Source organism: Etheostoma cragini, chromosome 10, assembly GCF_013103735.1.
Source record: "Etheostoma cragini isolate CJK2018 chromosome 10, CSU_Ecrag_1.0, whole genome shotgun sequence".
Lineage (NCBI taxonomy): Eukaryota > Metazoa > Chordata > Actinopteri > Perciformes > Percidae > Etheostoma > Etheostoma cragini.
In genome coordinates this window covers 8,659,228-8,669,987 of record NC_048416.1, presented here as the reverse complement: position 1 = coordinate 8,669,987, position 10,760 = coordinate 8,659,228, and the positions used below count along the sequence as shown (strand labels likewise).

The window sequence follows — 10,760 nt, the reverse complement described above, 5'->3', positions numbered from 1 at the left end:
CCCCCCCCCCCCCCCCCCCCCCCCCCCCCGTCGATGGAATAGGAATAATGTGCTGCACAAGCCCATAAGTTTCAACTCTGGCAGTGTAAAAAAGGGATTGGTTAGAAAGCACCCTAAGGCGCTCTACTGGCTCATGATATTTTAGGTTGCCAAATATCAGCCAGCCCTTGCAGGGTTACTGCTGTTTGGAGGAATTTTTGCCCACCTCCACCACAGAGGTTTTAACGAGCCCCAAAAGGAAAATCACCTACACCAAAATTATAACAATTGAGAATAAAAATGACAATGCAAATTCTCTCTGGGGATTTTAGACCAATTTAGCAAACTAACGCTAAACAAGTAGAACATAAACCTGAATGTGAGCGCTAATCTTAGTTTTATCCCCAGAGTCAGATTGCATACCGGACTCTCTCAGTGATTTATTTAAATATCACATTCTCAACCAGTGTCATTCAAGAATTTATAGTTGTTTTTCCAATCGTCAGAAATGCAAAAACGGGAAAATGCCTAGATGTCTGTTAAATAAAGTAACAGACTCATTGTGCTTACTGTACGAGGAACGCTTGTGAAGAAATCAAAGTTAACATGCTAAGTGTCTAGTTTCAACAAAATAAGGCTACACCAAAGCCCTGGTTAAAAGAATGATTTATGATCAGTGTTGGAGGTAACGAGTTACAAAAGTAACGCAATTGCAGTAATAATTTATTTTGTGCTGTAACGCAGTAATACAACACATTAATAACAAAGTGTCAGTTATATTAAACCCGTTACAATCTCAGTAATGTGAGTTACAAAGCATTTAGTGGCATTAGTTTTGTTTTTTAAGAATTCACCAACATTGCGAGTATTATTTCCTGTTTCTAGAGTCAGTGGTTGAGAGGACTGCAGAGATGGATACATTTGCGACATGGACATCCTTTTCAGGAGTTGTTGCGTTGAAGCGAGCTGTGCCGTCACTGTTCCCGTGGTCAGAACCAGCGTCAGAGACGGCAGGCTAGGGACATCTACCAAGTCATGATTCCACTTTTATTTTGGCGAGAGTAACTCAAAAGTAGTGTAAAGCATTACAATTCTGAGACAGTAATATTGTAATACAACAAATTACTCTGAAATGACAGTAACTAGTAATCTATAATGTATTACATTTAGGAAGTAACTTGCCCAACACTGTTTATAATGTGACTTCCGAAAGAAGAGGCAGAAATATGTGTGTGTGTGTGTGTGTACAGAGAAAGAGAGGTCAAGGGGGTCAAACAGCCAACTCCCGAATGTTTCTTGGGGGAAGGGTGTATTAGGTTGATATTTCTAACTGGGCGAGAGTTCACAAGGTAATCAATGAAGATGGAGAAACTCTAGACTTAGAATACACTGTAGAGAACAGTTATCTTGCTGCGCATCGGAGTGTGAATGTGTGTGAGTGTATATCTGATGAGCAGGTGGCACCTTGTACGGCAGCCTCGGCCACAGTGTATGAATGTGTGCGAGTGGTGAATGTGTCCTGTAGATGTAAAAGCACTTTGAGTAGTCGTTAAGACTAGAAAAGCGCTATATAAATACTGCTCATTTACATTTATCTTACAAGAATGGCTGTTCCTGGCAAAATCAGATACACAGTCACAAACACACACAGTCACAGTCACCCACACACACACACACACAGGTGAGGGGCGGTTAGACTGGTTGGAAACTGTTTGAATTCCTCTTAGGTGGACAATACCCATGGGGAAGGGAGAGCAGGACATTTCCTTTCAGGGTTTCGTCCCATTGGATGAATCGTGTGCCAAGAGGTTGGGACCAGCTTGTGCATCAACCAGGAAGCGTCAAAGTCTAAACTATGGCTGCCTCCCGCCTCAGTTTTTTGTGTTAACCAATCCCAATAGCCTGCACATTGTTCATATTTACAGACTCACAACAATCTGCTGACTGGGGATTTTCTAACCAGAAAGAATCCTTGTGTACAAGTATATTGGTATTATTCCAGCTTTAATAAACCACCCTAAATGAGAGAAGTTGTTTGTTTTCTGTCTTAACAGATCAACTGGACCGTGTCACACTCATGCAAACTGTTATGCGTAGTCCCCCCCCACGCCAATCGCCAAGTCGATGCACTTTTGGTTTGGTTTTGCTCTCCATTTTAAACATGTATTCCAAGGAGCTTTTAACACTGCAGTAAGGTTTGGCAAAATCCGTGCTGAAATTTCAGGTGATAGTAAAATTCTGATTAACTACTAGCCCTGGCGCAGACATCAAATGGTATATACAAATCAATTACCGCCGCCTGCTCCTATTTCCTCTCACGCAGGCGCAGAATGTACGTGGTATTCTGCCATTGGCTGAAGTCTCTGCGATGCGTTCCAGTGCTAATGTTTGGCCCAGACAAAGGCGCCACAGTCAGCCATCGTCACCCCTAGTCGGCTTGGCGCGTCAGGGTCTTAACTCAACTACAATTTCTTTAGTTTAATTTTTAATGCAGAAATGACTTATTTTAAAAGAAACGTATGAGCACATCTCTGGTAAGCACCAGATCTAAAGTGGTGCTACTGCATGATTCTTTGCGGGGAAACAGATCTGTCAATCAACTAATCAATTAGTTGTTAAAATGACATAAGTGACTGTAAACCAACAATTTCTTCAGTTGAGGACAGCCCTATGTCAAAGAGGTAAGTCAAAGCAACAGGACAAATGAATGCCTCCAGTTGTTTCATTTGACCAAATGTCCTCTGTGAGCCAAACACATTATTAACTAGATGTTCTTGTTGAAGTCAATGCCAATAGAGCTTTGAGGGTATTAAACTCGTCATATTCTCAGGAACTAATCCAGTATCCAGGGCTGTGACTCCCTGCCACTCTGTTATTTTTACTGGCTAATCGGCTCAAGTCTTTAAAAAAGGTATGAGTCGGGCAGAAAAGGGGGTGAAAATCCATGACATGAGGAGGGGATACAGGTCAAGATGTCACAGGATTAGATTATGATACCATGTTCTGGTTAAGTGGGACCACTGGAGTGGAGAAGGGACACACAAGTGTCTCATCACTGACTTTTATGTATACAGGGGACACAACTTGTTGTAGGCTTGGGCTGTTTCTGACGGCATGATAACCTGCAGCGAAAATATCACGGTTTCAGGGTATTGCAGTTACAGTTTTAAAAATGGATTATTTTGAAATGTCTGAGTGAAAAACAAAGGCAAGCCCTTGTGGGGAGGCTTGCCATGCTACAATCTTTTTATAGGCACTGTCTTATTGTTTTGATACAGAAGCCAAGAGGTGCTGCCAGAAACAGGCCCTAAATCAGAAGGGGGGGTGCAGCCTGGACATTAAGAAAGGAGGCCAAGCACTTGGACACCATGGGAAAAAAATGAGTTTTAGATTTATAAGTGAAAAGTGTTACGCCTGACCACATCGAGCCAAAGCACAAGCTGGCTACAATCCTTTAGCCAAACATGACCTACTGAACGCAAAACCCAAGGTCCAGGGTGATTTGGCACTAAATAAAATTGAACTAGACAGAATGGAGGACTTTGGAAAGACTGTGGATTATTGTAAGGTGCAAGTAACATGACCTACATGCTGATTCATATCAGCACAAGTGATGAGTAGTGCGAACAGATGAATTTTGGCCCATATGCTCCCATGTGCTAACCCCCCAGGGTGTCCAACGTTTCCTCAGTGGTTATGTAAGCTTATCGCGATACAACGAGAAGCCAGCGGTAGGTCACCTGTTTTTAAATCAGCCGTAAAAGTATAGCTTCTTTACATTAGAATACGTTACACAAGCAGCCCATGTGACTCGCAGAGGCAACCATGTTTCCATGCTAACCATAGCCTGCTGAAGGTCACGTACACATGTATACACGGCGTACATTCATGTTTAAAACCAACTTCCAATGGCCGTAACTTCACATAGAAGACCTCGCGCGGCTCCTTTATTTGTAACATTATTGGTATTAACGGTTGGGCCCAAGTTTTGACACTGGTTTAAAATGTAGCACATGTCATGTAAAGTAGCCTATGTAAATAAGGTGACAAACAGCGGCATGCTTTTTAATCAGGCCGTCTGCTGCTCTGTGTAACACTCGCAGTGGATACAAGTGGCATTACTCTACACTCCAACCAGCTCATGTGTTGGCTACCTATATGTCATTTCTCCAGGAGTAAACTCCGGAAAAGTATGGACTTAAAGACACACTTTAAATAAGAGTGACACAAATGCACCACAAAGAGTATTTCAGTCCAAGTTGAGCCAAAAAAAACCGGTTGACCTTCAGTGGCCGTGGGCAGCCATTGCCATTCCGTAGCTTGGAGATGCAGCTATGCAGAGTAATTCACACGAGGACAACGTGTACTATTCCACCGATTTCAGTCAAGCGGCGACACAAGACCATGAAACAACGTCACATTTTAAAGAACTTCAGATTGTGGAGAAAGTAATGATTAAAAACATGTTATTCAGGTTTGTGTTTTGATATAACGCCAGACTGATGAAACTCACCATCCCGGGGCAACCTGCAGGCTGCTCTCCGCGCCAGAGGCCCACACCTTTGCCAGGCTGCTCTGCAAGAAAACATCGCTGCGCTCCGACGGCTATGCTGGGAATGGTGCTGCAGTGCAGTTGGAGCAAAGGCTGGCTGGATGAGTGGCTGATCTAGTCTGGTCAGGGACGCGTGCGAGGAGGCGGAGGCCACACTGTTGCGCAATAATGTGAAGTGCCTGAGTATGAGGAGTGGTTAATGCCACAGAGAAAACGGAAGACGACATGAATGAGGAGCTGTAAAAGTTTTACCCCTGCCATAATTTCTTCTACAACTGCACTTCCTACTCGGCTTATCAAAATCTATCCCAAAATGTCTTAACACTGTGTGTGTGTGTCATTGTTTACCCGCCATTGTTTACCCGCCATACCTCTTGAACCTTTCTTCCACCCTGCCCTCTTCAGTGGAAGGGATGAAGCCCAGAAGGTTACACGCACAACAGTGGACAGCATGACAGTTGCCTTTTGGTTTTTTTATTGATGCTCATTCATTCCTATATTTATTTCTGCTTTTACATTCTGTGTTTTCAGGGCAGGCACAAAACAGTGTTAAACTAAACTAAAACCAAAGTGTTACAACCCACCCACCCCTGTCAGCTGCAGTTTAGCTCACTGTATTTGAGGTCACTTAGAAATTTCCATTGCACTCCATTATAGACAGAATACCAGCTGATCTGAGAGGGGGGGGGGGGGGGGGGGGGGGGGGGCTGATCATTAATGCAATATCTACATTGCCCATGATCAGCAACCAATCATCCAATGTTCCAAAGCACATTCTGTTTATAATCTGATATCAGAAAAAAAAAAAAACTAAGTGACCATTGGAGAACCCTTTTGCAATTATGTAATCACATAATGTAATGTTGAACTACTGCCCTAGTTAAAAAAAACAATGCAACTGATCTTAGCTGGTATTCTGTCTATAATGGAGTGCAATGGAAATTTCTACGTGACCCCCAAACTTTTAACAGGTGGTGATGTGGCACAACGAATCCTTAGCAGGAACTGAATCTGTGGATGGCCTTGGAGACTACCTTAACTTTGGGCCACTAAGCCTACCATCACTGTGTTTAATACAAATAAGTTTATGTTTGCTAATAATATGTTGGATTTGTGTTAAGAAATTATAATTTTCAACAGCTATATATATAAAAGTAAAAGGCCAACAAATGACAAGTTTAAATAGTGATATTTTGGAAAAGTTGAAACAGATCTCAGACAGTCATTTTATTAATAAAGAAGTATGAATCACACAAATAATATGTTGATATAATACAAACACCATAGAAGCAGATGTGAATTTATAGTGACAAAATGGGCACGACTCTTATTTATTTCACATGATACATTTTTATTTTACACAGAATTCAGAGTGAGGAATCGGGAACAGAGGAAATCAAAAGAAGCTGAGCAACCAGTGTATCCACAAGACCTCCTACATGGAGACAAGAAATGAAAGAATATCAGGTTTTATTTGTTCATCCATTTAGAGATGGTGTAGCTTCACTCTGGACGACATAATACCAATAGAGAAAGGGGGCATTTAAGTCCCGCCCCCACCAGAGGGGAAAACGAGTCTCTGCTCTGCGTTGACTTGTACTGTGTGAAGTGTTCCTCCTCCTAAATTTCGTCTGCTAGCAAACAGAGAAATGCCTAAAAGCTGCTTAATGTAACTTTATATTAGCTGCCGACATGATAAAACAGCTTTCCATAGACAAAAGTGACGTGATGAATCAGCAGGAAGACTAGGGAGCCCGGGGGATCACACAGCATTATCGAACTAACGATTTGTGCAATATTGCGTGTGTTAGTTTAGCTAACAGAAACATAGTTAGACTAAAAGTGATCTTTGGATATTTGACTTGGTAACAAAAATGCTTGCTGCAAACATAACGTCGGCCATAACGTTAGCTTAGATTCAGGATCCCACAGTCTCACCATTCTGCCCCCTGATTCCTCACATCTGTATCCACTTTTATCTTTGTAAAAAGCCCATTTTTTCTGGTGCATAGGCAGGCTGGGAGAACGCATATTAATGTTAAAAAACCTCATAAAGTTCATGTCGTGGGACCATTACGTGTTTTGGATGATTTTTCCTTAGGGTTATTAATAAGTTAAAACCCAGGACAGAATTTCCATATGCTTGTATACATTTGTGGTGTTACCACCGTATCTAACAGACTTTTTACAAGTTATACAGGTTGTTGTTTAATTTTTGGCTTGAAAATATAGCCACAAAGCGCTCCTTCCGCCATTCTTCTGCTCCGTCTCTGTACTACGTGTGTGTGTGTGTGTGTGTGTGTGTGTGTGTGTGTGTGTGTGTGTGTGTGTGTGTGTGTGTGTGTGAGTGGCTAGCTGCAAGGCCTGGCTGATTGCCCGGTTTCATTTGATGATGAATCCACCTTAATTATTAAAACGCATCGTATCGCTGGCCCTGTAGTTACTTGATATCAGATCAATACCAAATCTTTCCGGATCGCACACCACTACTGTTTTCCGCTCCGGTGGGGGAGGCTTTCAGAATATGACTCAATGCACTCTGTCTCTATTATGTCACATGTCAATATAGGTATTAAATCACAAAATACATAAGATATACTACATATTGGTTACAAATTGAATTTAAGTATCATCTAGACAAATGCTCACATACCGGTGTGAAGAGTTATTCCAGGCCATTCCTTACTTTGTACTCATGTACATCAGTGCTGTGCTGCTTGAAAAGCTGCAAGTGGAAGACAAATACAAATCATTTAAGTGTGCCAACTAGTTATAATCAGATTCATATTCAACTACATCTAATAATCTTAAATTCTTAAAGCTTTCTGGAGGGCTCCTAAGAGGCTTTGTTCCCGGGGAGAGAGTGTATAATGGATATGTGGTGCTGTCATTCGTACATATGTTCATTCGGTTTATGGTTTATAGTCCATTTTGTTTGATGGCCTTGAATATTGAAGTTACTGTGTCATGTTTTCTGGATTTTTTTTCTGGGTGGGTCAGGGTTTTGTGTTGTTATAAAAATAAATAAACGTTCTGATCCTTGCATCTTATGTTTATTTTGCAATTAAGTTCTTGATCAAATTAGAAAATATTCTTACTTTTAATTTGTTTAATTGTATTTAATTAACACAGGAGTATGCAAAATTGGCTTTACCATGTGGTTATTTCATGTAGCCTATTGATTTACAGAATTACCAGAAAAACATACTATATACTGTATATTTTGATATATATTGATGTCAACATATGGAATGACTTATTTTGGGATAGAAGATTTTGACTTTATCACACTACATCAAAAAAAGAATCTCACTCACTAAGACTTCTGTATAAGATAATTAAAGAAAAGTTTCATTGTTCTGCTTGAAATTCAGTTTAGTTGTCCTGATCCCCAAATGTGAACTCTAAATTGCTAGCTGTGCATTGGTGCCCTCTCCTGGGTAAATTAAAACAAGACATTTTGGGATATAGTAACAGTACTCAAACATTTCCTGATTGCTACACAATTCTGACAGAAAGAAATAACCTTTTATCTCGCTGGAATACATGTACATTTCTGGAAAGGTTAGCCAATGCCATACGTTGCATGACTGGTGTATGAACAGAGTTTGGTCTCCATACAAAGAGATAGAGATAAACTACTTGGGCTCAGAGAAAACCCTGTGTGTGACCATAGCGGTCTGACAACAAACTTATCTGTTTTTATAAATGATTTGTTATTAAAATGGTCTGTGTGAAATGCAATGATGTGGTCATTTACCAGGCCCCAAAGGAAAGCAGATGTTCCAAAGGCAAGGCCCACCCTCAACCAGTTGGGGTTAGCAGGGTCTGGCTTGGAGCTTGTGAATACAGATCTGGATCCAACTGCAACAAAAATACCAATATCAAAATACTGTTACAATACAACAACTGTTTTCAATGAAAAAAAGAATCGATGTTTTGGTATGGCAAGTCGGTATTTTGAAACAGCAATAAAGGAAAGCATCAATATCAGTGTAAGAAGAAAGAACCCTTACAAACCTGGTAGAAATGAACTGACACCATTATAAACCCATATGATTCGCCTGGCCATATTCCATATCAATAAGACTGCATAGAGGGCTCTCTATGCGCTGCTGCATGCTTTGGTGGAAGCAAACTGTGGACATAACTGTGGACTGTCCAGTTATTAGAAGCTAGCCGAATTAAAGAATTGCCCTAACTCTAACTAAAAAGTTAAAATTAAATGTTCCGTCAAATGTGGGCTTTCCTAACAAAAGTTCTGAAAGACATTTGGCGTGTACAAACATGAGATACTGGCATAACGTGTGTCCAACCTGGTTTAAAAGCCTTACCGTTAAATTAGATAAACAGTAGGAGGATATATTGGAAACAATTTGATAAAAAAAATTGAAAAGTACTAAGCAACAATGCCATAAAAAATATACATTTAGGGGGAAGACCCCGTCTCTGTGACTGAGGCGCTAACGTTAGCTACATTAATGCTAAGCTAAGGTCAGGCGTTCATGTTGTAAATAGCCCGTTAAATAAAACGTGTGTTTCAAAACCATAACCATGAATTCGTTGCCATTATGTCCCAATCTTACCTTTGCTGACGAGAGCAGCTCTACATAATAACCGGTTGAAAGTCATTTTAGCTTGAAGTACAGGAGCTCACTTCATCCGACTTGCAATCCACCGCGATTGATTAACCTTCCTGAAAGCTGACAGGACTGAGTAGATGATTCGGATAAGTCGCTCGAAAACAATAACAACAATCGCATCTGTTTGCTGCAACACTTTCATTTTAAACTGAACATATGTATGACGTAATCTCCATAACACAGTTTAGCATCATTGGCGTTAAAAATACAAATTACTCTACTAATGGGGTTGGTAGTCGATATTGAACCAAATTCCATTAGAAAATGAACCATATTTTTTCCTTCATTCTAAAAACGTTATTTTAATAAAACAAACCAAAGTTTGGTGAGTAATCATCATGCCTACTTTTACAACCTATTCAAATAATTAGTAAAGTATGCTATACTCCACCATGTGCGATAATTTGTCAAAAAGCAAAGGAGACTTAAATTTGTAGAAATGTCAATGGACTTTGGTGAGCAACTTTTGAGACAACCAGTACGCAGGAGCGCACGGCATGGCATCATTTTCATCCAACATAAAAAAAGTTGTATAATTTACAACATATGCGGATACATTTATTATATTTATTATAAAATAAAACCGTGTCATCTCATTCTTGTTAGAAGACTGTTAGTCACATAACGGTAACATGTTAGCCCTGCTTGCCCGTGTTTGGCACGCAGACTCAGAGAGCAGCTTGACCCGGAGGAGAAGCACATATCGGCCATTTTGCTCGGAAGGGGGCCTCGGCTTGGCTTCAACACGTGAGAGCTAGGATCCTGAAGATACTGAAACAGTGCAGGATCTCTGACCCCAAGAGGATATTATTCATGTGTGAACCGAGAGAGGCATAGGAAGCCAACAAAATGCCCACAATCACTCTACCGCCGAAGGAGAATGCTCTCTTCAAGAGAATATTGGTAGGCTAAATGCCTGAGATCACGTCAGTTTTCTGGCTAATGCTAGTTTATCAAGTAGCCGTCAGTTGTAAGTTAGCAGTCAGAGCATGTAACGTTAGCTAGGGAGTAGCTAGTGAATTAACCAACATATTCATTTTACCAAACGCATTTTGAATAGCATATATTTGTTATTATAACGCTGCATTAAGGAAACGACACCAAGTTAGTGTGCAGCAACCTGTCGTGTGGTGTCCTAGCTTCGCGCTGGCCTTGGCAACACATCCAAAGTAACGTTACATCAATGACAAAGCTGCGTGACACATGACAGCTGCACAACTTCGGTGGAGAGTTGACGTTAGCTTTCTAGTTAAAAGTTACCGTTTGGGAAACGTATTTGTCTCCACTGTCAATAAAGTTGTTGGACTCTGTTCTTGTATGCGGCCAAAATAATTGTCCTTAGTTCGAGCAATTCAGTTAAACCCATACCGTGAGCCCGATTTCATTCAGTAATTTCAAATTGAAAGATTACGTCTCTAAATAAATCAGTTGATGCCACATTCGGCATGTTTCAAAAACTGTTGAAGTCAAGTTTTAATTTAAAATATTGAGAGAACATTATTCTTCTAATAATGAATATCACTATTCTTGGGTATTGGGAGTGTGTTCCTTCCTGCTGTCAGTCAGGGACCTAAGTGCATTTTTTT

The 10,760-nt window shown here is 40.6% G+C and overlaps 3 protein-coding genes and 1 long non-coding RNA gene across 8 annotated transcripts in view; 2 read left to right on the top strand and 2 right to left on the bottom strand.

The window, feature by feature from the left end:
* si:ch211-235e9.8 (uncharacterized protein LOC100002196 homolog) overlaps positions 1 to 4,765 on the bottom strand; it is a 22,400-nt gene extending 17,635 nt beyond the window's left edge. For all 4 annotated transcript variants that reach the window (XM_034882840.1, XM_034882841.1, XM_034882842.1 and 1 more), the window contains exon 1: positions 4,493 to 4,765. In XM_034882840.1, the coding sequence (XP_034738731.1) occupies positions 4,493 to 4,568 (76 nt within the window). In that variant the 5' untranslated portion in view covers positions 4,569 to 4,765. The remainder of the gene's footprint in view (positions 1 to 4,492) is intronic.
* Positions 1 to 6,187, top strand: part of LOC117951235 — a 15,551-nt gene extending 9,364 nt beyond the window's left edge. The window contains exon 3 of the long non-coding RNA XR_004658096.1: positions 6,177 to 6,187. This is a non-coding gene — a long non-coding RNA (uncharacterized LOC117951235). The remainder of the gene's footprint in view (positions 1 to 6,176) is intronic.
* ndufc1 (NADH:ubiquinone oxidoreductase subunit C1) lies at positions 5,862 to 9,382 on the bottom strand. Its single transcript, XM_034882861.1, has 4 exons — positions 9,118 to 9,382; positions 8,292 to 8,395; positions 7,187 to 7,256; positions 5,862 to 5,971 (listed from the first exon to the last, which is right to left on the bottom strand). The coding sequence occupies exons 1-3, from the start codon at positions 9,161 to 9,163 to the stop codon at positions 7,197 to 7,199; spliced, it is 210 nt and encodes a 69-aa protein (XP_034738752.1). The 5' UTR covers positions 9,164 to 9,382; the 3' UTR covers positions 5,862 to 5,971; positions 7,187 to 7,196.
* A 420-nt stretch (positions 9,383 to 9,802) lies between these two features.
* The window catches only part of LOC117951217 (N-alpha-acetyltransferase 15, NatA auxiliary subunit-like), an 18,978-nt gene continuing 18,020 nt past the window's right edge, over positions 9,803 to 10,760 (top strand). The window contains exon 1 of one of the 2 annotated variants that reach the window (XR_004658090.1): positions 9,803 to 10,077. Coding sequence is in view for 1 of the 2 variants with exons in the window: in XM_034882836.1 (XP_034738727.1) it covers positions 10,024 to 10,077 (54 nt within the window). In the remaining variant the exon portion in view is untranslated. The remainder of the gene's footprint in view (positions 10,078 to 10,760) is intronic. The other variant, XM_034882836.1, reaches the window with a different exon arrangement.

Bases quoted from the DNA above. Each gene is read 5' to 3' on its own strand.
- ndufc1 (XM_034882861.1), bottom strand. From the start codon at position 9,163: ATGACTTTCAACCGGTTATTATGTAGAGCTGCTCTCGTCAGCAAAG. The intron at 8,396-9,117 runs GTAAGATTGGGA...TTTTTGTTGCAG, and splicing joins AGCTGCTCTCGTCAGCAAAG to TTGGATCCAGATCTGTATTC. The intron at 7,257-8,291 runs GTAAATGACCAC...TTCCACTTGCAG, and splicing joins CTGCTTTCCTTTGGGGCCTG to CTTTTCAAGCAGCACAGCAC.